Source organism: Siniperca chuatsi, linkage group LG19 (assembly GCF_020085105.1).
Source record: "Siniperca chuatsi isolate FFG_IHB_CAS linkage group LG19, ASM2008510v1, whole genome shotgun sequence".
NCBI classification, from domain to species: Eukaryota; Metazoa; Chordata; class Actinopteri; order Centrarchiformes; family Sinipercidae; genus Siniperca; species Siniperca chuatsi.
Genome location: NC_058060.1, coordinates 9,824,310 through 9,847,856, shown reverse-complemented (window position 1 = coordinate 9,847,856; position 23,547 = coordinate 9,824,310). Strand labels below are relative to the sequence as shown.

The window sequence follows — 23,547 nt, the reverse complement described above, 5'->3', positions numbered from 1 at the left end:
CTTTTCAGCTGCAAATTAAAGAGAAAAACAAATATGTTTATTTGTTCCATTGTAATTCTTCATAGTGTAATCTTTTGTTTCAGTTAAAGATACATTTTGTGTTTTTATAACTCTCATTTGAGATGCAATACAAACACTTCACCCTGTTGTCCTGCTGTATTATTGACATTACTTAGCAAAGAGTGCAAAGTTAACAGTAATTCTGCTTGCAGGAACCTTAGTGTGAAGGCTTTGCATCTCAGGGTGTTACTGGGTATTGAGGTTACCTGGCTGTGCAGACATGCCGGGTATTTATAGGCCACTATTGAGTCTGGGTTGCCAGTGAGCATGTGAAGCTGAGCCACCGCGGTCAGGATCAAAGACTACAGAGACTGAAGTGCAGGTCTATGAACCAGCCCTCCCCACCTCGCTGTCCTAGTTTCTGACAGCTTTTTTCCCCAGCTTCAGCACTGACTGCTACCTGGAACTACAGACCTACATCTCACAGTGACTAAATCATACAGAATAGGGTTAGACTGATGTATTGGTTTGCATCCTGATGCTGGGCTAATCTGCTCTAGTCAGTGTTGTAGACTTGTTTTGATAGATATGATGCTTTTTGATTTATTTAAACGAAAACACACCAATGTATTCACTGTAGCATTTATCACTTCTACAATATTTGTCTATGCCCTAAAACTGAACTCTTTCAAATGTAACAACGAATTGGATTCCACATAAATATGCACCAATATTGTAGAGGTTTATTGTCACTGTTATTTTTAGTAATATTGCACTGGATTTTAGTGCAGATGTTTATTGTCTTCTATGATCTAAATATTATTTCAGAGTCTTTTCTACCCTGACAAGAAGAAAACATGGGGGCTTGCAAAGACCTCGGAATATCAAATAAATATTTGTTTCCAGTACCTTCACTCGTAGTCCTGATCCAGGACCATATACATATCACAGTCCTACATGGATATCTCTTGTAACTCGGACAATACAGGTGTAGGTCCACTCATAAAATGTGTTACAGGAATATTGTTGAACATACGAACTCACTGGATGGTGGGAAATCTTCTATACCTAAAAGCTGGGAAATAACACGAGGTGGCTGTAGAGCCAACGAAAAATATGATTTACTCCGATAGAGAAAGGCCTCCTACACAAAAGCCAATACAAACCATGTAAAATCAAAGATGTAAAAATGACGGGGCTTGTGTGCCGTACTATTTCTTGGCCAGGTGTTGTGTTGTCACTGTGGTTGACAGGCAACCAGCAGAGATTCCACGCGATTAGTGTGCCTGGCCAAGAAATTCATAGTGTAATGACATAGACATGTCATTACACGGATTAAACAAACAAGACAGAACGTTAATTATTGAGTTTTGGAGGTGCTGGCAGATTTTGTTACCTTTGGACAGAGGCAGGCTAGCTGTTTCCCCCCATTTCCTGTCTGTGTGCTAAACTAAGCTAACCGGCTGCTGGCGGTAGCTATATATATAGCGTACAGACATGAGCGTGGTATCAAGTGATATTCTAATCTAACTCTTGGCAAGCAAGGGAGTAAGTATATTTACCAAAAATGTCAAATTATTCCTTTAAGAGGAGACCCTTCTCTACCGGAATAAATCATGTTTATTGTTACCTCACAGTCGCGTGATGTCGGGTTTTGCTAGCTTATAGGTAACTAAGACGATGATGATTTCCCACCATACGGTGTGTTTGCATGTTCAACATTCTTCTCATAACAAATTTTATGAGCGGGTCTGTGACTGAAATGTCCGAGTTCAGGGGACCATGCGGTCCATGCAGGACCGTGATATGTAGTATACGTTCCTGGATTAGGGCTACTTCAGTGCAAAAGTAACAGCCTCCAATATGTCAGCAGTTCTACTAACTGCACAGTTTTTCAGCCTGCTGACAATAAGAACTCAGATGTTCATAGTAGCTATTCAAAGCCAAACCAAAAGTTTAAGTACTGGACTTCAAAAAACACCAGACATTCGTCACTATATAGTTCAGTTATACAGAATCGAGCTGTAAATCTTTGATCCTGCTTACAGATGACTGTAGGAGGTGCATTTACATTCAGAACATGAATTGCCCACAGTCAGTGTTCTCTTCCAGATGGGCAACCATACGCTGAGATAGAGTAATGTTTAGATTCTGCATGCTTATTTCACTCTCTTCAGGCCACTATCTCCCCGCTGCGAGGCAAGTCTCCCTCCAGCACCTGCCGGTTTCATCTAAAAGAAGAGGAATGAGGGAGATTTTATTTTCAACAAGTGCAATCCATGTCTCTGACACATCTTTTAAAAACTTTCTTCTAAATCTTTCATGAGGTGCTGGAGGCAGCGTCTGTCATCTCTGCAAAGTATCTATAGCTAACAGCAACGAATGGGATTTCACAGGGACGTTTATGTTCTTCTGATCTCGCTGAGATGTTTTTCTGTAATATAAAGATCCTGCAGAAGCCATGCAGAGGACTGCATGTATGTCAATGATGCTTTTTCCAGATGCTTAAGGCTCCATCTGCAGTAGGGTTGGGGTCTTTTCTTCTCTGGATTGCTTCCCGGAGGTGGAGTGGGTGGATGCGCTGTCATTCAAAGTGCGGGCGTTTCTAAAAGCTAATCTCCATCCTCCGCACTCTGCTCAGAAAATCGGATCCCACCTAACAACATACCAACTGTTATGAGTTATATAATATCCAAAAAGAAGCAGTTTCACTGAAATCACATGGGCAGTTGGAAAAATAAAGTTTCGATTCATGTAGTAGATGAAATAATACATGGTGGAGGAAGCCTTGTGATGCATCTTACATGAAGAGCTGTGGTTTGCTTTCTCTGGATGAATACGAGAAACATACTGACGTGGATTACAGAACTTCCGTATTTGTCATTGTCTTGTTTAGTTAATGAGAAATAAGCCACACATGGTCACTAGATATTTTAAGAAGAGAAACCGCTAAAATGAGATCAGTCTGCTTGTTGCTGGAGTGTACTGACATGGATTTAAAGCACAGTGACAAATTATACTTAATTTTAACAGCATTTGGACACAAAGGCAGACAGTGGAGATGTACTGCAATACAGCCAATTCCTTTTGTTTTAAATCAAATCCCCATTTTTTTCTGGATAGTATATGATGTATAACCAGCAATAATAATAATAACGATAATAATAATAACAACAACAATAATACATGAATTAATATGAGTATTAAATGGAGACAACAGTTTCATTAGTAAAACATTAATAACAGACCAGAGTGGATAGTGATTAGCTTCATGGACAGACACAGGATGTCATGAGCCTCATGAAATGACTTCTAATATCTCTCTTAAGACACAAGCTTTAATGGCAGATAATGTGTACTATCCATTACAGCGCACGTCTTCAGTGTTAAATCAATACTAATCTCTCCATCTAGTCTGTAGTGTAGTACCAAACATTTGGTCTATCTAGCAGTATGTTCATGTTCATGTCCATGTCATGTTCATGCCGTCCTCTACACCTAAACTAAGTGTTAATAAGAACTAAAGTGGGTTTTACTATACCACTATAACCCCTATTTAAAAAAGAAAAGATAAATTAATACAGTTCGGATGGTGGTGCTAGATGACAAGTCGGAAGATCACCAAAGTCATTACAATTCAACCTGAGGAATGTCCGGACTAAATAGCACGGCAGTCCATTTGAACACTGGAAGCTTATGTCTTATGTTGCTCTAAGTTTCTGTAATGGATACATCATGCTTCTAAAGTGTATTTTCCTCTGCGATATTAAATCATTCAGGCGAAAAGTCAGAGAAATACCATAACGAGATTTCACACAGCTGCATGACTAATGTGCAGAATCTGCACAGTGAGATTGAAACAGTGCGTATTTAATTGTTCATGATTATAATGGGAACTCCTCAGGGTATGCACAGTGATGCTAACCCACTTATGCCATATAGATGTGACAAGCTGGCTATTTGTGGCCATAGCTTTAGAAGCACCGATCCACATCACAACATTTTTGTTGCATTACAGGGAGACTAAAGCGTATTTGGTTAGTCTGGCGTTCTCTGAGTAGAATGCTTGTTTGCTGCTGTCTTGGAACCACTTTGGCATTTCATCACTTGGTTTTGATGTGTCATGTTATGTACATCAAGAAGATTTCCCACACTTAACACCATAACTTTGAATTTTGACTCGGGCAAATAGGATGAGAACAGGAATGCGTGAACGCTCTTCTCTGTTGCAGCCCTACTTTTTTTATCTAGTGATTATTTGAGTAGCTTTTTACATATTAGTCCTGTTGCATCTTTAATACACTAAACCAGATAATAAAAACAACGACCAGTAAAAGCCAGAAAAGATGACAAGTTGAGCTGAAATTTAAAACCACATACTAGACTGACAGCCAGGACTTATATGACTGCGATATTGGAATTTACTTTCCAGGCTTTTATTGTCTTGAGCCAATAACACAGATGTCATTATATTTACCTTTTTCCATGGAGATTTGGATTTATTGCACCGTCTGAGTGAGTATTTGCCTGTTATGGCTCTGGTCGACACTATAATCCAGCATTGACGGAGGAAGGTTATAAAATGGCTGACACGTAAACTACCATGATGAATCGTGGTGCGAGGTGCTACAAGATGGATAACCCTGCTTCAGCCTTTGTTTACCTAGGGCCAGTATGGTTGTAAATCATTGTCTTTTGTTGACTACTTTGTTTGAGCTGCTGGAGCTCATAAATAGTGAGGCACTTTGCCAGCTGTAAAGGGTTTATCTTAATATATTAGATACGTTTGTTTCTCCCTAATTTTCCTTTTATTTTATGTGAAAAGCATGGCAGCATTTCTTCACTCAAATAGGTGCAGTTTCCCTGCCGAGGGCTTCTCAGTTTTGGCTCTCTGCAGCACCACAGACCTCCTGGCTTTTCTCTTCTTCCAACGAGTTAATTACATTCACCAGAGGCCTGCGCTACGAAGCAGGATTTCGGGTTACGAGGTAACTTCAGGTTTAACCCTGGGTTTTCAGGGTAACAACGGTGGTTCACTTCTTACCAGGGTACCGTCGCCATGGTAATTTATGCTGCACCGGACTAACCTGCCCTCCTAAGACAGGGTCTCTTAGGAGGGCAAGAGTGTCTGACCTATCTGTGTCAGCTTCTTGAGCTGTATGTTGCCAATGTGACACGTCGGAGTCGTGCGCTTACAGTCCTGCAGACTATATGCATTGCCTTGCGTTACTTTGCTACGGGTACTTTTATGTATGCTGTGGGTGATGCGGAGAGCCTGAGCGTTGTGCCTTTGTATACCGATATCAGCCTCCAACAGAGACAGACTGAAGCACTAAAGCCTTGTCCTTAGATAGATATGAAAGTAAGCCTACTCACTGCTTTGAATTATGTTTTTAAATTTAGTTTTTATTTGCTCCCAAGTCCGTTTCACACCGCCGGGGTTGCAGCTGAAAGAATAAGGCTAAAATTGTCATACACGCCATAAGAATACATCTAAGCAACGTTAATTTAATGGAATACATGAATGTAATTATAGTCAGAGCTACTCGTTAAAAGCCTATTAACTTACGCATTCACACAGTCTGCGATTTTTTTGCCAGCTGACCTCCCTCCATTTGGCAGCGGCAACCGTGTTGCTTTCAGCTGCATTATGTGTTTCACTTCACGTTTGTCTAATATTATAGTTTGCTCTTTGTTTGTAAAATATGCCACCAGTACACTTGTCCATGTTTGTGATTGGTCATATGCTGCAAACACCGCCCCTGATAACCACCATCGTTTGACCGCTTAACATGATTGCGGTTGTTTGGGTTAGTGAAGCCACATAACGAAAAGATATCCTGGGTATTTTGAACTTGCTTCATAGTACAGGCCTCTGGTGTCCCAGGTGTAAATCACTTCCTGATTAGATGGCTGCAGTAAGAACCAGCAGAACTCTTAGTCCTGAACTTTTCCTCTGTTGGAAAATAAATAAATAAATGTTGTTTTAATATAATTTCTTACAAAGAGTTTATCCAATTTGGAGGTGTATTCACTGAGATTATTTTCCCTCTAAAATATATGTTAAGCCTCTGGAGAATTATACAGTTTTTTTTATTTTAAGGAATCATAAGTAATTATAAAACTGCAATGCAGGTACAAACATACTTTACCATTTAGTACAAACAGGAAATTATGCAATACACGCGCTGGCAAACGTTAATCTGTGACTGTGGAATGCCACTGCCGATTAAACTTCACAAAGAGAAATGTAAAAGTTTTTCCAAAAATGGAATACTTATTTTATGTTTTTCTAGCTCTTTGTGGAGCTCTCTCACCACCACACAGTTTATTCAAATTTTTTGCAGCTGTGAGCCTCCATTTCCTTTGTGCATTGCACTGTGGGGCAAAGGTGTCTGCCAACAACACACTCAAAAATCAAGCAGATATGATGACTATGCATATTGTCACCTGTGAGTATACCTAGTTGTATGACTTTTGCCTCTCACAACATACTCAAAGCCTGCCTAGAATTACTAAAGGCCATAGCTTCTGTATTTCCTCTCATTAATGCCAAGCTGTAGAGTAGTAAATCCCCAAAACTGATTTCAACATTTGGTCCCCTCTTGTGAATCATAAGGTCCCACAGGGTGAGACGGGGCCCTCTAAAACTGAAACGTAGGGGTCCACGACTGACACAGCAGGATCAAAGGCTCAGAAAAGAAAAAAGAAATCCTGAGGAATGTCCATATGGATTTTCACTGACTGCCTTAGGACATCGTTTACAACGCAGACAACCCACTCAAACTTGCCCTTACACTTGGTTACGGTTTCGGCGAGTCTTTCAAGTCTTGGCTCCCCAAATGAGTCTACAAGGAGTTGAAATGTGCAGCTTTTAAACAGGATCCTGATAACTTCACTACAGCGGTTGTTTGAAGGACTCTTAAAAACAGAGTTTATATTTTCGACTGAAATACGCCTCAGGGAGACAACTTCCCCCCGTTTGCTTCATTTCATCCTCAGTTAACTGCAGGATAGCGTTTCAGCGGCGAGGGAACGAGATCGTCATGTCAACGTGATGAAACAATGGAGATTGTATTGTAGATTGGTTTGGGAGTGGGTGGAGAGATGAGGTTATGTCTTTAGCACGGCTGCCACAATGGATTCAATGATAATAACAGCAGTGAACACAATAGAAGAACTAGAAGCTCTGAGATGCCTCATGCTATCTCTGAGTGGAGGATTCTCCTCAGTTATCAGCAGGCTGAATTGAAGAAAAAAAAATCCATCCTTGAATACACTTACAATCAGTCTGTGATTATATGATGCTGAGGTTCTTACAAGCCACATACACAGTTCTCTAGCCTTGTGATGCATTTTAAAGTTGCAAACAGCTGCTTTTCAATGTCCTGTGTGGCTCTGAAGTTAGTTTTCTCAAGTTTGAGAAAAGTAACCCTGATGATGTCATAGTGATGTCTTCAGGGTTATTTTGGGCTTTGAAAGTTTGCGTTTGAAAGATGTAGGCATTTACCAGGTAAGGAGGGGCTAACGCAAAGCTGTTGAGTTGCATTATGGGAATTGTAGGATCCAGTGTTTTTTGGGCCAGACGCATAGGGACTAAACGTGAGGATATCTCTACCTCTGCTGCTTCGATTTTGACCATTCTTATTTTCTCAAATAATCAATTGGTCTATAACATGTCCTGGAAAAAGTGAAAAATGGCCATCACAATTCCCTAGATCCCAAGGTGATGTCATCGAATTGCCTGTTTCGTCCAACCAGCAGTCCAACACCTAAAGAAATTCAGTTTATCCCCAAATAAGATTAAGAAAAGACACAAATCCTTACAACTGAGAAGCTGTTTGGATTTTTGTCTTCAAAAATTAATTTAACCACTAATCAATTAATCAGTAAAACAGTTGCCGATTTTTTTTTTGTGTCAATCGACTAATTGATTGTCTTATTATTGAGTCCCCCAAAAAGCACAAATGTAAGTGCAATGAAAAAGTTATCTTTCATATAATCTACAGTAGAGCCATAGTTTTGGGTTTGCACAAATGATTGTATTGTTGTTAATTGTACACTGTTGATAAATACTAATAAAAAAAACAAAGAAAGTCCTCTGATATCCACAGTGGTTAATTCATACTTTACTGTATATATGTCACATATACTGTACATATGTCTGGTTTTTCTTGTCTGTATAGCCGAGTCTGCGTTTTTATGTGTGTGTTACACACGTACAGTGACTGGTGGTATACTGCTGGTCGGTTGTGAACCGCCAGCTGATTCAGACAGTGCGAAATTCAGCTCGAGTTATCTCACCTGTCAGCAAAGTGAGGATTTGGCAGATCAGACGTGTTTGTGCATCAAGGCCTCGAGCTGCGTGTGAACATCAGTATGCCTGTGTGTGAGTGTTTGTGTGTGTAAAAAAAAAAAAAACCAAGCAAATGTGCGATCACTTGGGTGATACGCTCCCCTGTTAATGTGAAGATAAAACATTCAGGGAGCGCAGGAGTGAAGGACTTCAAGGATCTGCTTTGATTAATGGGGAGGGTGTGAATATGTGTGTGTGTCCGTGTCCTGAGGGGCTGTAGTGTGTGGAGGTTGATGTGATTTACCTGGAGAGCAATGATGCCCTTGCTTTTGACCTTACGCTATTGAGATGGAGTTATTAGGAGGTGGAGAGAGAGAGGATCATACTCAGACCCACACCTGATACTTCCAGTGGAGCACATAGCTGAACTGAACTGAACTGAAGTTCAAGAGACTGAGTAAGAGTGTGATGTAGTTAGAGGCGGACTGGGAGTGTCTTCAGCGTCTTTTGGGACAGATTCTGTTCCAAGGTTTTTGAAGATTAGAAGTCTCAGCAGCTGGAAGTGTTGAGTCATTGGTATTGACACAGCTGATAGTTTAACATCAGCACCACAGCTTCTTGTCACCACGCCAGTAAATCCCAACCGACTGTTTGCTAAGCCCCGCCCCCTTAGTTTCTGTTGCTATGCCTGTTAAGCATTGCACTGAAAATGTGTCATGACTTTTTAAATAGCAGATCTTTGATTTCATAACAGAAGTAAACAAAAGCAACCATTTCTAGTTGACAATGTCGGCTGCACTGATGACTGTTGCTAGCAGATTTTATCGGCTAATTTATCAGCTTAAACTCCATGAGTTGGTCGAAAATGCGACATCTGCAGCCGACTTTTTAGTGTTTCCCGTTTGAAATGACTCATTTTAAATGAGAACCCTGTAAAAGGGTCTTAAATATGCATGTGATGGCTACATACATGACATAATGTAAACTTTCTTCTAGGAAGTTCTGCTGTCTTTACCACATGCATGACTGTAGAATTAATGCAAGTAAAGCATTGTTGGATGAGGAGAGCGGTGGACTAAATGATGCAGGCAATGAAGACTGAGGAGAAATGGCAAACGCGTGTCGCATTCCAATCAGCTACACGTCTGTATAGCCAAACACACTAATTATGTATTATGGGCGTTAATGAGCCATGGCACTGATTGCCAAACATTAGCTAGTCTCTCTCTCCGAGCCAATCGGGCTTTTATTGGCTCCTCACTATGTGGATTGAATTTTATACACCGGCTGCATCTGTCAAGCCGACACGCTCACAAACACACACAAACATACACACACATTAATGCACAAATAACTAATCAATCACACGTGCAACGACAGACACACACAAAACACAGGAAACAAGCTAAAGTCAATTATTACTGTCCCACACTGACACACAACCAAACATATTACACAAACAAGCATTGTATTTATGTATTTACTCTCTCCATTGTGTATTTGTATGTAAATTCTGAATTTAATATCCATTGTTTGTCACCAGGCACAATAATAGAGAAAGAGAAATATGAACACGTCCTTTATTTCCGAAGTGTTTCAACAGCAAAATGTTTGATGTGAAAAGTGTGTGAGAGAAGAGCCTTTTGGTTTTCTCCCTGAAATACAAACACAGTTTTACTGACTCACTTTCCTGCTTTTCATAAATGTTTTATCAAGCATGGCCCGCAAAAATGAGAGACGGAAGCATTAAAAGAATAGTGAACATTTAGGGGAGAAAAATGACTTGTTGATCGATGTATATTTGCAAAGAAAAAAGACATTTACACATGAGATTTTCAACCCTAACAAACCTTTATAGTTTTCAAACTTCAGTAGAACTACAGTATATTAGCAAAAGCCAAGTTGGAGCATTTAGTTCCTTCACTGGTGCAGCAAGGACCTTTTTTTCAGGTTAAACAAAATGAAACGTTCTTGAATTTTCCTCAGACAGTCTTAGGTCTTTGTGCAGAAAACTAAAGCAGTAAACTCTCCAGACTCCATACAGTATGCTAAGTGTGAGGACACTCCGATACAGGAAGAACTGCAATCTCTGAACGACTACTCTCAAGTAGTCAGATGGGAAAATCCCCTGAAATAACGGCCAGCGAGGGCTGCACATGATGCCTGCCTGTTTTGTGTGGTTGGATCAACCCCCCCAGTGTTTCTCTCCTGGTTTATGTCATATGTGGTGGTGCGAAAACCCTAAAGGCAACAGCTGATCCCTGGTCAGTGTCAGTTACGTAAACTGGCCGCTTTCAAGTGAAACTTGGTGTGGTTTGTTTTCAGAATGTATGAGGAGAGATGCAGTGATCAGATATTTTGGGGCTGACTTAGTTAATAATTATAAAGTCACATGTATTATCTGTAAAATGGTGCAGGGACACAGGTAACCTAACATTGACCTGCAGTGTGACCTGGCCTTTGCAACTAAATCATCTTTTTGACTATTGAATGCAGCTTAGAGTTATTTTTAAATTAGCCAAAATCGGAGTTCTAAATGACAATATAGCTTTTAATTCAGGATTCACAAACCCTTCTAACAAGGTAATAAAGCTAAGTGGGTCTTTGTACTGTCTTTTCCTGTGAAACGCTGCAGTTAAGCAGCATTTTCAGCACTGATTTCCGAATCTGAAAGTGAGTAGGTGACCTCAATTACAATCTGTAAACAGGAATCAAGTGCGCTTTTTCTTGGTTTGGCATAGTAAACAACAAAACAACCAAACAAACAACCAACTATATATATATATAATATCACCAACTGTATGTGTTTCACTGGATTACCTAACTGATCTCTATTTTTAGCTAGTATTTAGTAATTTTGAGAAAAAAAGGAAAGAAATAAAAGAGCCACAGAAAGGAGGAGTAAAAGCGGAGTGCAGAAAACTGGGACAGCATGCTGGGTTGCGTGTGAAACCAATAAAACTGTTGGCAGGTTATACATCTAAAATACATCATCCATTTTCTTGAGAAAGGACTGGATAAATAATAATAATGATCATGATCCCTCTTTCATCTGGGCAGATACAGATTCAGACACATCCTGCTTTAATTGCCGTGGTGTGAATCATTAGATCCAGCGGTGCAGCCGTGGTCAGGCGCTGCAGGTTTAATAACCTCCAACAAAAGGGCCCGCCCCCCCCCGCATCACCACTCGTCTGCTCCATGGCGGCGGAGCCTGCGACCTCTGCACCAAATCTAATGCACGACCTTTGAGCTGTTTAAGTTTGAACTCTTACACGATGTCTCACTGTGACGGGGCAGCTTTTTGCTGTTTCATCCTCACTTAGGGATTTTGTCTGATGTTGCTCAATGCAACAGATACTGTACCAGTCTTGAATTGGAGTCCTCGTGACAGCTCAATCATGATGTATTTTTAAATGTTGCATAATGCAGCTCCAAGAACAGTAGTAATCATCTATATTTTTGCTTTGCTGACTCCTGAAGCTTTTTTAGCTAAAATTAAGCATATCGCCTCTTGGAATTTAAACCTCTCATTTCCTTCGTGGATATTTTCTTGACATTTCTATTATTAGTGGTACAGCCGCTGGTGGATGTAATACTTGTGAGTCTTCAGAAACTCTTCTTGGCTGTGTGCAGATGGTCAGTTTAGTTGTGAATGTGTGTGTGACTCACGTTTTCAGTGAAGCCAAAAAGCACAACGATACACGACTCGTTCCCCAAAAATTGGCTGCCAGCTAAAACTGGAAAGCCTCCAGAGCTCCGCTCGTCACGCAGTGGATCTTCAGCTTGTGGACATGTTGTACCTGCCAGCTGGCCGCCGGATGTCGTGCCCTTCATTCGTTACTGGAGGGAGAACTCCATCGACTCTCATAACTGTGTGAGGATTAATAACTGGGAGGATGAGTCTCTTTGAGTTTTAGAGGATGTCATGTCTGTGCTTGGATTGCACGACAACATATGTTTGTAAGTACATACTGTACGTTGAGTCAATTAATAATGCAAGGTTGACATGTTGCAAAAGCATTGTCTAATCACTGAATTAATGTAATGCAAATAGATGGTATACACAAATCATAAACAGTCCCAAAATGTTTACAGTTATACTCAGAACTGCCTGAAGTCTAAATCCCTTTGCTTGCTGAGGGGCACATTGATAGCAGTGGTAGTCTGACCTCCAGGCTGCTGCTTCAGGACTTATATCTGTGCTTAGCGAATAGACAGACCTCCATAAGGTGCAGGACACTCAAATAAAAAAAAAAAATCTAAATAGGCGTTAGTTTTGGTGCTTGTTTGGTTCTAAGGTAAACTATTGTGAATGAACTGTTTGATTTGTTTGAGAATTGAAAGGCGTTTGATCAAAAGAATACAATACACATTGCAGCATAAGTAAGTGAAAAATGAATTGTACTTGGACTGGCACACTGATCTTGAAGGGCATCATTTGCACTGGGGATTACTTTTTAATATCCCATCACATTTAATCTGTATCTTATTTACAGTCCTCCAAAATGTATCCATCATAAAGCATCCGTCCTCTATCAAGAAAACTAAAAATGATTTTAAGTAGGCTTAGTGAATTATCATCAACCAATGTCATATTTTCATATTTGACTGTATGTATGTATTTGACATATTTCAAATATTTGATATTTGAATTCACTGTAAATAAATCCAGGTCTGAAACACTTCCTCCTCTCATGATGTGTAATCAACCACTGCTGCTGAGCTCCATGTAGCCCTGTCTCAAACACAGCTTTGCACCCTCCCACTCTCTCACAACTAACATTTCCCTTTGATCAGAGCTACAACTAATGAACTCAGCTTGACTTTGTGTTTCAAGTTATTAATGCACTGCTGCCTCTGATGCGTCTGATGTCTGTGACGATACAGTGCTTTGTCAAAGTCAGTCAGTGTCATCCACCTTCTATGTGATGGATGTGATACAACTTGAATTGACTGCATATTGTGCAACTGATCAACACTAGTCTGCTTATCTATTACAGATCCTTTAATTAGAGACCCTTCTGGCTAAAAACACCGAATACTGACACTAAAAACAGCTTAAGTCCATCAATCTTCAGCATCCTGCATTGGACGAACATTCATTTTACATCAAGTGACACACGCCGTGTCACATTATAAGTTCCAGTGGTGTACAGTAGTATAGTTTATAGTTTAAAGGATGTCAGCAGAAACATGTGTCTGTCTTTCGCTGTCCTTTGTGTGCCACTGTTTATTCTATTTACTGGTGGGGGGATGGAAAGGCCAGTCGTGTGATCAGTATTGATCTCTGAGAGCTTGTGCTCCGGGCCAAATGTATCTACGTTACATCTGTGATGTGTTGCGAGCGTGCAGGCATGTTTTTATCGGCACGTCCACGTGTTGATGTCAGTGGATAGATGGCCCGCAAAAAGAAAAGGGGTTTGTGGGCCATTTGCCAGGTTGCAAAGCGTGAATGAACAGAGCTCCCTGTCGAGTTTTGCTTCAGATAATAAAGCTGTATCGTTCATTTAGCAGGTGAGTTCAGCGGTGTAGGTCACACACACACACACATAGAGGGTCAAGGGCACTGGGCAGGACTGAGCACAGCAGCGTGAAATTACATGTCATACTAATAGCAGTCATGTCAGCCCAGGAGACACGGTTAACTTCACAGCACGATCAATTACTGATCAGGTCGTGTGACTCTGCTCTGCTGCTACTGTACTGCTAACTGTTGACTGTGTGTCGAATCAGTCGTTTTTCAGCAACACTCCTCTCTCACTGAACACCTCTCTCAGTATTTCTAAATATATATGTGACTGGGTTTTGTGCGTGTTCTAATTTTAGATGCGACTCAACACAAAATTGGCCCCACGGGGATATTAAAACACCAAACCGAATGAATATAATATATATATATATATATATATATATATCAGTGAATTCAGAATATAGGTTGTCTTGTGCGACTTAAATAGCTCTCATGGAACAGTGTGTGTCTGTTATTGCACAAGCACACAGAATATGTGTCAGCTGCAGTGTTGGAGTGTTTGAGAATGCTGCCCTCATGTGTCTCCTCTCAGAAATGCAGCACCCCTAGAGCACCCAAACAACAAGCTCCCTCTCCTCTCACAAGTCTTACTTTCCAGGGCTGTATGTGTTCTTTTATAATGTAAATGATACTGATAAAATAACAGATCCTTATTTCCATTGCAGGTTATGGACACACTATCTAAACTTTCCCACACACCGATTACACAACAAACTGGAATCAGGTATGTTTTGTTTTCAACATGTATCCTCTGACAGGTTATATAATGATGAGATTTTAAGCCTGACACAGAATGCTTTCTGTTTTCTCTTTTAAGGCCCTTTCCATCGGAGGAGAGTGTTGAAGATGAGGATATCTACAACCACCTGGAGGACCTTATAGAGTACGTTTGCCCTCCTATAGACACCCATGTGCATGACAACCTTTTACCTTTCTCTTTTACACACGTGACTTAATTAAAAAAAAAAATCTTAATTTGGTCTCTAGTTTCCCTTTGACTTAAAAATCTACAGGCTGTTGTGGGTGCAGCAACATTTGTTCCCTGGGTGTTGACTGGAAGGCAGCCACCTCCTCCTTGTTCCTTTATTCAGGCCTTGCATTTAGCGTATGATGACAACTAACCTTCTTATTATTGGTGTTTTCAACAATTAAATCCTAAAGTAACTTCATCAAAACAACAAATAATGCATTATTTTCATTTTTGAAAGTGAACAAGGAACAAAATCATAACATAACAAAATCCACCTACAGGTCTCCTGGCACAATGCCTTGCAAAGCCCTTTATCTAAATGCAATGCAGCAATAGAAGCTGAATCTGAAAGATTTTAAGATACTTGACTGTGGCTGGGTTAGTATGGATTTTTGAAGGTAATATAGTTGTATAATTTTGCCAGTATTTTTCCTTTCACCATTTTTTCTATTCATATCCTTATCAAAACATTGCATTAAAGTTTAAGTGAATGGCTTCCTATAGTCAGCCAATGTGGTTGCCTTTTGATTAATAAGGATTATATTTGTCTATCGTTGGCCTAGAGTCAAATGTAACTTCCTGGATCTAAGCATAAACCATTAACAAATATGGAAACATCTTAGATTGCTAATTTGTGGGTAATGTAAGTCAGCGGAGACAGATAATCTTACAGCAAAAATGCTGCTGGGAAGCCTTACACTGCTCTGGTCTATGTTTAGCGCTGACAGCTCCTAGAGTAGGAAGCAGCCCACTAGTCAGCAGTGACAGGAAAACAGCACCCTGACAGCAGCCAGCAGTGGATGGGAGGTGGAAATGGCAGCCTGGATCACACTAAACAGAGCCGTTTTCAGCCCTCTACTCCCATCTGCTGAATGTTCAGCTATCAAATGGACAAAACATGTACAGAAACACACACACACACACACACACACACAGACCCATTCACCCAACAGTAGAGTTTCACTTCCACTTTTCAGTTTAATTTATCATCTCCATGACCATTATTACTAACACTGTCAAAAGTCATGGCCAAAATCCTTTTTTACATCTGCAAACTTAACAAGTTTGTAGACTCATTATGTGTTTAAATCTAATTATTTATTAGATACATCAAGGTGGCTTGACACATGCAATCCTAATCCAATACACTTCTTTTAGTGAAATTCAGCGAATATCTCCTCACGGTCCGCTAGCTGTCCGTTCATTGTGTGTGCTAAAAATCCAGTGTTTGTACTCAGCCCTGGCTCTGTAAATGGGAAATAAACAAAGTGGCTCAGACCGGTCCACACAACACTATTCCAGCCATGATGTGTGTGTCAGGTAACGTTAAATGACTTGCCCACGGACATTCAGCTTACTTTCTAGTTTGCCAAGATATGCTGTTGTTGTGATGTTAGCTATAGAAGCAGGAGAGTTGTGAGTATCAATGTCTGGAGCTGGTTTGCTAAACCTAAAAACTTGGTTTCAAATCTCAAGAATTTGTCCATTAACTTTAAATATTAATGACATTTTTCTAATGGGTCACTATCATTTCACATGACAGTCTCTCAGAACAGCAGATCATTTGCCAGGAACATGGGTTGTTTTACAGTCTGCAGTATTTTCTCGTCATTCATATCGTTGGCCAGTCTACCAAAACCTTGGCGTATTAACGTTACTGGACATGGTTCAGATGCATCCTGTCAGGCTTGTGTGTGCCGGGGTTTGTACGAAGGAATTTTTTCCCCCTCACTTTTAATGTCCACAGCCTACGCAGTCCATGCTTGATGGTCACCCTTCACCTCACCCTCTATTCTTCACCCTAATATACCTGTACACATACAGGTCTTAGTCCTTTACATGCTATGTGTAGAGGTCCTTCTTTGAGAGTTTTCCCCTCATGTTTCCTCTTGAGGACATTCTAAGGTACATATATAAAAAGGACAAGAACGCGCACACACAAGCACTGAGTCGTGTCATGTTAGCCCAGTTGCTAAGGTACAGTAATTGGCTCAGATGTGTGCAGTCAGAACAGGCTTGTGGCGTCACACATAAAAGTCTTTGCTTACGTGCGTGTGTGTGTGTGTGTGTGTGTGTGTGTGTGTGTGTGTTTCTGAGCCACTTTCACAGCCATGGATTAAGTGTTGTCCCTGACTAACAAGATTTGTAGTATAGTATTTAAATCCACTTCGGTAAAACCAGAACTGTGTGTGTTTTTGTGTGAACCTTTCATGTGGTTGTCATGAGAAGTAAAAACCATTACCCACTCACAGTAAAACTCTGGATCAAACAGCAGTGGGGTGTAATGTAATGTCAGTATCATATTCTGTCATGTGTGTTGCAGTGAGAAGGGGGTGGAGGATGAGGAGGATCTGTATGACTGTGTGTATGACGATGAAGATGGAGGAGAGATCTATGAGGACCTGATGAAGACAGAAGCCATCCCTCCTCCGGTCAGTCCTCCTCTCTTTAACTTCACTCACATCTTTACAGTGCTCCATTGATACAGGTTGAGTCACCATCCGTATTAAAGAAATTGTTTGACATTTTGTGAAAAATGTATATTCGCTTTCTTGTAGATAGATAAGAATATTGATACCACTCTCATGTCTGTATGTTAACTAAATATGAAGCTAGAGCCGGCAGCCGATTAGCTTAGCCTAGCATAAAGGCTGGAAGCTAGCATGACTGTACAAAGGTAACAAAATCTGCCTACCAGCACCTCTTTAGTTCACTAAAACAATACAGTATATCTCATTTGTCTAGTCTGTACCAAAACTGAAACAAAAAAAGTTGTGGTTTTACGGGGGGTGATGCTGGACTATTTTGTGGCCAGACACAGTGACTACCTGGAGTCTTGTTGTACCTGTGAAGTTGCAGGCATCCAGTGGAGGTAACCCCCCACAAAAATGAAAACTTAACGTATTTTTTACTCTTCAGTTTTTGTATTGCTTAAACAAACAAGATATAACGTGTTAATTACTGAGCTTTAGAGGTGCTGGTTGGCGGATACTTTTGGACAGAGCCAGGCTAACTTCTTCCCCCTGCTTTCAGTCTTTGTGCTAAGCTAGCTAATTGGCTACTGGCTGTAGCTTCCTATTTAGCATACACAGTCTGTACGCTAAATCTGGGCATTCAAGTCCGACATTTCTCTCTTGTTACCTTTTTCTGGGCTGCTAGTGTGTGAAATTGTCTTGTGAAGCCTTAAGGTACAGCCTTGATGAACTTTTACTATATTACTTTTACTATTTAGTGAAACTGAACAGAAATTAAGAAAGCCGTATCCACCTTGATATTCAAAGTATGTGTGTGCCTTTGAAATGCTAATTAAGTCTTAAAATTCTACAGATTTAAACTGAAACGTAACTTAGTTCATTTCAGTTTTAATGTTTTTTTCACATTATACACTATGTAATTCCACATTTGATTTTTTATGATCTACTGTTTTTGGTCCAAGTTGATATTTTTTCTCTATTCAATGCACTATTGAAATCGGCAAATGCTCTGAATTTTTGTGTTCAATAAAAAAATCATGGTACCTCATACTCTATCATAATTGGCAGACAATCTAGTTTAGCATGTGTTAATCTCTGACCTTGCTCAAGGGGTCGTACAGACTACATCTGGTTGAAGACTCAACAGTTTGTCAGCCCACAGCGCTGACACATACTAACAGTCCTGTGTGTGTGTGTTTGTGTGTGCGTGTGTGCGTAGGCGTTCCAGAAGCAGGCAGAGACTGACATCAGGAGTTGCTGTTTAACAGAGATCAAGCAGACAGAGGAGAAATACACTGAGACCCTGGAGTCTATAGAGAAGGTACTGACTTACTGACTAACATGGCTTGTTATTGTCAAGGACATCGTCATATCACTTGATAAAATAAAGCAGCGTCTGCATGCGACCCCTCGTCACAGGTTAAATATGTCTATGAGTTGTGAGCAGTTCAACTAAAGAGTGATTTTCTATTCTAAACTTGTTAGATTGTTTCATTTCAATAACTGTTGGGGGCCTGAAGACTATTCTGCATTTCACATTGGGGAAAAAAAGCAAAGATTTGATCTAAATTAGAGTAGCAGAACAATATTTTTCCTGTTTCCTGTCACATTAATAATCACGCACCCCCTCAGATTTATCTCCTGACTCCATTGACTGAGTCCAACCTTCAGGTTGGGAAACACCGGCCTAGATCATCAGCCTTGAGATGATTGAACTAGTTTGACCAAGTGGGCCCTCTGTTGTTATCAAATTGCAGTAAATTGACATCTACACTGTGAGTGTGATGTGTTTAGAAGCATAAAAAACCTCCTTTACTGTAAATTAACAGGAGTGACATGTAACAAGTACTGACATCAAGTCTTACAAAAACTATGCTAAATGAGAAAAAAATAATTTATCAATGCATAATTGGTTTGGTTGGTTTGAATGACAATCAGTAATGTTACTACATAGCTAATAGCTAATTTCAAGTTTCAGAAATAATACAAATTACCAATTATAATTAATAAAATGATTCTTCATTCTCTAAGTTGATGTGAGCCCACACTCAACTACAGTGGGTCAAAAATAAAAGTTAAGTTAACTTTCTTAGGGTGGAAATAGTCCCACTCCATTGATTTTATGCAGTAAAAAGGATGACAGGAGCACTAGAAATCAATTTGGCCTCCTTATCACTTGCAATATGAGAAACTGGCTGACTGTAATGACCTGTTTTGGGGTATAATGGAAAAAAATAATGAGTTGTGTAACAAATCTGTACTCCCAGAGAGAGAGAAATAAGTGAAAGAATATATTTTTATTTTTGAAATTAGTAGTGGGTAATGAGTAATCCCAGCACTGAACGAACTGCACCAAAAGACCAAAACCATGAGGAAAGCCCTTTTGTCGTGGATGTTTTCCACCTTACCCTGCACTTTTACAGGACCGTGGGAGGCCCGCCCGTCTCTTACCCCCCAGCCACAGCTACTTGTCTTCCCCCTCTTGTGTACGTTCACGACTGGAAAAAGATTTCCCAGCGGAGTATCTCAGTAGATGACTTTCGATATGAAATGGATGGTGGAGTTTAGTTTGTGCTCGCCCGCTCCTTTGAGATGTAGAGGTGACTATGCGGCGAGGGTTTTCTGAGAGGAAATCATTAAATTGCAAACTCTGAAAATGAGATTATTGTCGTGACCCAGACAGCCCTCCTTGTTTTTGCTGACTGCAGCTCTTTGCAACTTGGCCCATAATATAATAGCTTCTCGCAAAATGACTTTCCCACTCCCACTCCAGAGGGGATGAGCTTCATTCTCTTGCATTCTCTCTCTCTGCTGCAGCACTTTATGACGCCCCTCACCATGTTTTTATCCATGGCCGAGATGGAAAAGATGTTTGTGAATATCCCGGTAAGTCATTGTCTTTGCTCAACACTTTACAGTGTAATCATCCAACTGGGTGGTCAACTTGGGGTCACAAAATTCTTTATTGAAGGGCCTTTTTTACTGAAGACATTTTGACATGTCACAGTAGGAAAAGCACAGGTGTAATAAAATTACTGATGACTGAATTCCACACTGTCATGGCTGTTTTTATTTCCCAAATTGAAACACAACTGTTCAAACAGCATTAAAATGTTAAATACATTGAAATTAGTGACAAGACTAAGAGAGGGTACAGCCATGTTAGCGGCTCTGTGAGGCTGTACTTAGCCACTTTAAACTAACTGCTAACATCAGCATACTAACATGACAATGCTAACATGCTGATGGTGATCAGGTACAGTGTTTATTATGTTCACCATCTTAGTTTAGTGTGTTAGCATGCTAACATTTGATAGCTAGCACGAACACAAAGTACAACTGGGGCTGATGGGAATGTCATCAGTTTTGCAGGTATTTTGTCTTACACCTGTTTAGTTTGAAATGATCCTTGAGCTGAAATGATTAATCGATTAGTTGATAAGCAGAAAAATAACTGTCAACTATTTCGATGATACAAAACATTTCCTAATTCCTGCTTCTCAGTTGTGAGGATTTGCTGCTTTTCTTTGTCTTATGTGACAACAAACATTTGAATATATTTGGGTTTTGGACAGTTGGTCGGACAAAACAAGCAATTTGATGGCATCACTTTGGGCTTACACAAATTAAGATGAACATTTTTCATTATTTTCTTACTTTTCATAGACCTAATGATTAATAAGAACAATCTGCATATTCATTGAGCCCTAAATGAAAGTACCAGAAATTTGATGGACATCAACTTTAAAGGATCTTTGCTGTTGTGTTTCAGGAACTGGTTAAAGTTCACAAATGTTTACTGCTGGAAGTCCAAGACTCAGTCCACCACAGAAGTGCTCAGAACCTTTACCAGATCTTCATCACTTTCAAAGAGCGGTACACTATGAACTTTGTAACCTCCTTCCTCTCTATTTATTCTCTTCTAGTGTATATATAAGCCCTTAAAATGTCTATAAAGTTCTTACAATAAATTCTGTACATATAAGACATAATAAACTGTTATAATATCTCAAACCCAATTGCTGTAAGTCACCAAGTAATGATAGGCTTCTTTGTACTGTGTGTTCCCATTTAGATTAATGTGCAATGTTCAATTTAGAAATAATGACAAGTGTGGCTCCCTCTCCAATCCTCTTGCCGTTTCTTGTGTTTGATCCGTCCCAGGTTGTTGATCTATGGGAAATACTGCAGCCATGTGGAAACAGCCATCGCCACTCTGGATTACATCTGCAAAGACAGAGAGGACGTACGCATGAAGCTAGAGGTAAAACGTTTCATAGTGTTAGTAAATGATTATTTAGAGCCACAGTGACAAGTGTTCATTTCTCACCATCTCAGAATGTTGAGAGAATGCAGGTGATGACACCACTGCTGACAGCATAAATGATTGTAAAGTTTGCTATTAAGCTCTAATAACTTGCCCCTTAAGACTCCTACTTTCACTGTACTCATTTCTAGAAGGTGAAAAAAGTCAAATAAAGCTCTTTTTTTATTTAGAGCCCCTGAAATGTTTATAAAGAAAAGCCCTGGGTGGTTTTCTTTTTAGGGTCTGTATATAATTCATTAGATAATCTATTGATTTTCTTTCTTTGTCATCTTCTTACAGGAATGTTCAAAGAGAGCCAACTATGGCAAGTTCACACTGAGGGACCTGCTAGTGGTTCCAATGCAGCGAGTCTTGAAGTATCCCCTCCTCCTGCAGGTACAGTACTCCAACCTATCCTGAACTATATCTGTTACAATATCTACTGTAGTCATAAAGTTGGCATGTCATCATTATGAAAAACCATAAGCTTCCAATTAGTGCTGCGAATGGTTGGAAAACCAGTTAGCTCAGATATGTATGGCTTTGTTTTTCTGCACAAATGTTTAAAACCCTCTGGAGTCTGTGAATACACTGAGCATGTTTTATTTATAGTAACATAACTTTATGTATGTATCCTATCATTTAGAGACAAACTGAGAAAAAACAGTTGAAAGTATTGATGTGGGGCTTTCAGAACATATTTAATTTATGTCTGTAGATCATACATTTTTTTTAAGGAAATTATTCATATTTTATATATGTTGTATATTTTAATATAGATTTTCAATGAAAAAAGGCACAAAAACGAGTTTGGATGAAATCGCTTTACATGTAAATAGACTGTATTATAGGTTTATTTCTTACATTTTGCAATCGTAGTTGTGTGTATAAAGTGAAAGATTATTTTTTTTCAACCTTGAACTGCTCTATAGTAATATTTTGAGTGATTATCACTTAAGATGTGTACATTTCTGTAGGCAGGTGTGTCATTTTTCTTGTATTTTGGGTTTCTGGCAGTTTTATACTTTGTTAGATTGACAAAATGAGAGTCAGACTTGTAGCTGAGTTGGAGCAGAAAAAAGGATTCCATGCATGTGGGGTGTAGTTTAAAAGGTGCTGAACAAAAATGAACCAAATTTAACGTAGACTTCAGATTATGTGCTGATGTCATCATGTCCTGGTTTTGCTAAGTATTACCTTCTCGATAACATTAGAAAATCAAAAATGACTTATGTTCCTCCTTAACTAAATTAAATCAAGCATCGCTGCAACATACTGTAGTACATAATCAGTGTATATATGTACTCAAGTACTGTACAATTTTGAGGTACTTTTACTTTACTTGAGTATTTCCATTTTATGATACTTCAACTTCAATAAAATTCATAGAGAAATATTGTACTTTTTACTCCACTACATTTATCTGACAGTTATCTTTACTAGTTACTTAACAGGTTAAGATTGTACATACACAACATTTGATAAATAAAATATGATGCATTTTTATAGTTTAAACTTTTTAACAGAAGTAGTAAAAAGTAGCTACACTTTGACTAGCTGCAACATTTAAATGCTGCAAACATGTTCATGCATGAAAAATAATATACTGTATAATGTATATATATAAATATATAAATAATGGAGTATATTTACTTCTTCCACCACTGTGCAAAAGCATAATAATGTCACTGTCATTGTAAATGATCAAAGTTAAAAGTCTTCACTGACTTTATAGATGACTGTCAGTAAGTGACACAGCAGCTTCGGGGAGTTCTTGATTAATCAAAGGCTCCATCATTGCCAATAAGACTATGTGAGCAAGAGGACTCACTGTCACTAGGTGGTGCTGCTGATCATGTTTCCTTCTCCTCCCCTGCCTTCGTCCTTCAGGCTCTCTGAGACTCCTCTCGTCTATTTCTGTAGCTTCTTTATGACTCTGTCTGTAATGACCCGCATATAATTGTCATC

General features: G+C 39.5%; 1 protein-coding gene across 3 annotated transcripts in view; it reads left to right on the top strand.

The window, feature by feature from the left end:
- LOC122866590 (guanine nucleotide exchange factor VAV3) overlaps window positions 1–23,547 on the top strand; it is a 90,563-nt gene that overhangs the window by 25,699 nt on the left and 41,317 nt on the right. For all 3 annotated transcript variants that reach the window (XM_044176428.1, XM_044176429.1, XM_044176430.1), the window contains exons 3-10: window positions 14,495–14,553; window positions 14,647–14,712; window positions 17,123–17,231; window positions 18,493–18,594; window positions 20,091–20,159; window positions 21,046–21,149; window positions 21,438–21,537; window positions 21,880–21,975. In XM_044176428.1, coding sequence (XP_044032363.1) covers window positions 14,495–14,553; window positions 14,647–14,712; window positions 17,123–17,231; window positions 18,493–18,594; window positions 20,091–20,159; window positions 21,046–21,149; window positions 21,438–21,537; window positions 21,880–21,975 — 705 coding nt within the window. The remainder of the gene's footprint in view (window positions 1–14,494; window positions 14,554–14,646; window positions 14,713–17,122; window positions 17,232–18,492; window positions 18,595–20,090; window positions 20,160–21,045; window positions 21,150–21,437; window positions 21,538–21,879; window positions 21,976–23,547) is intronic.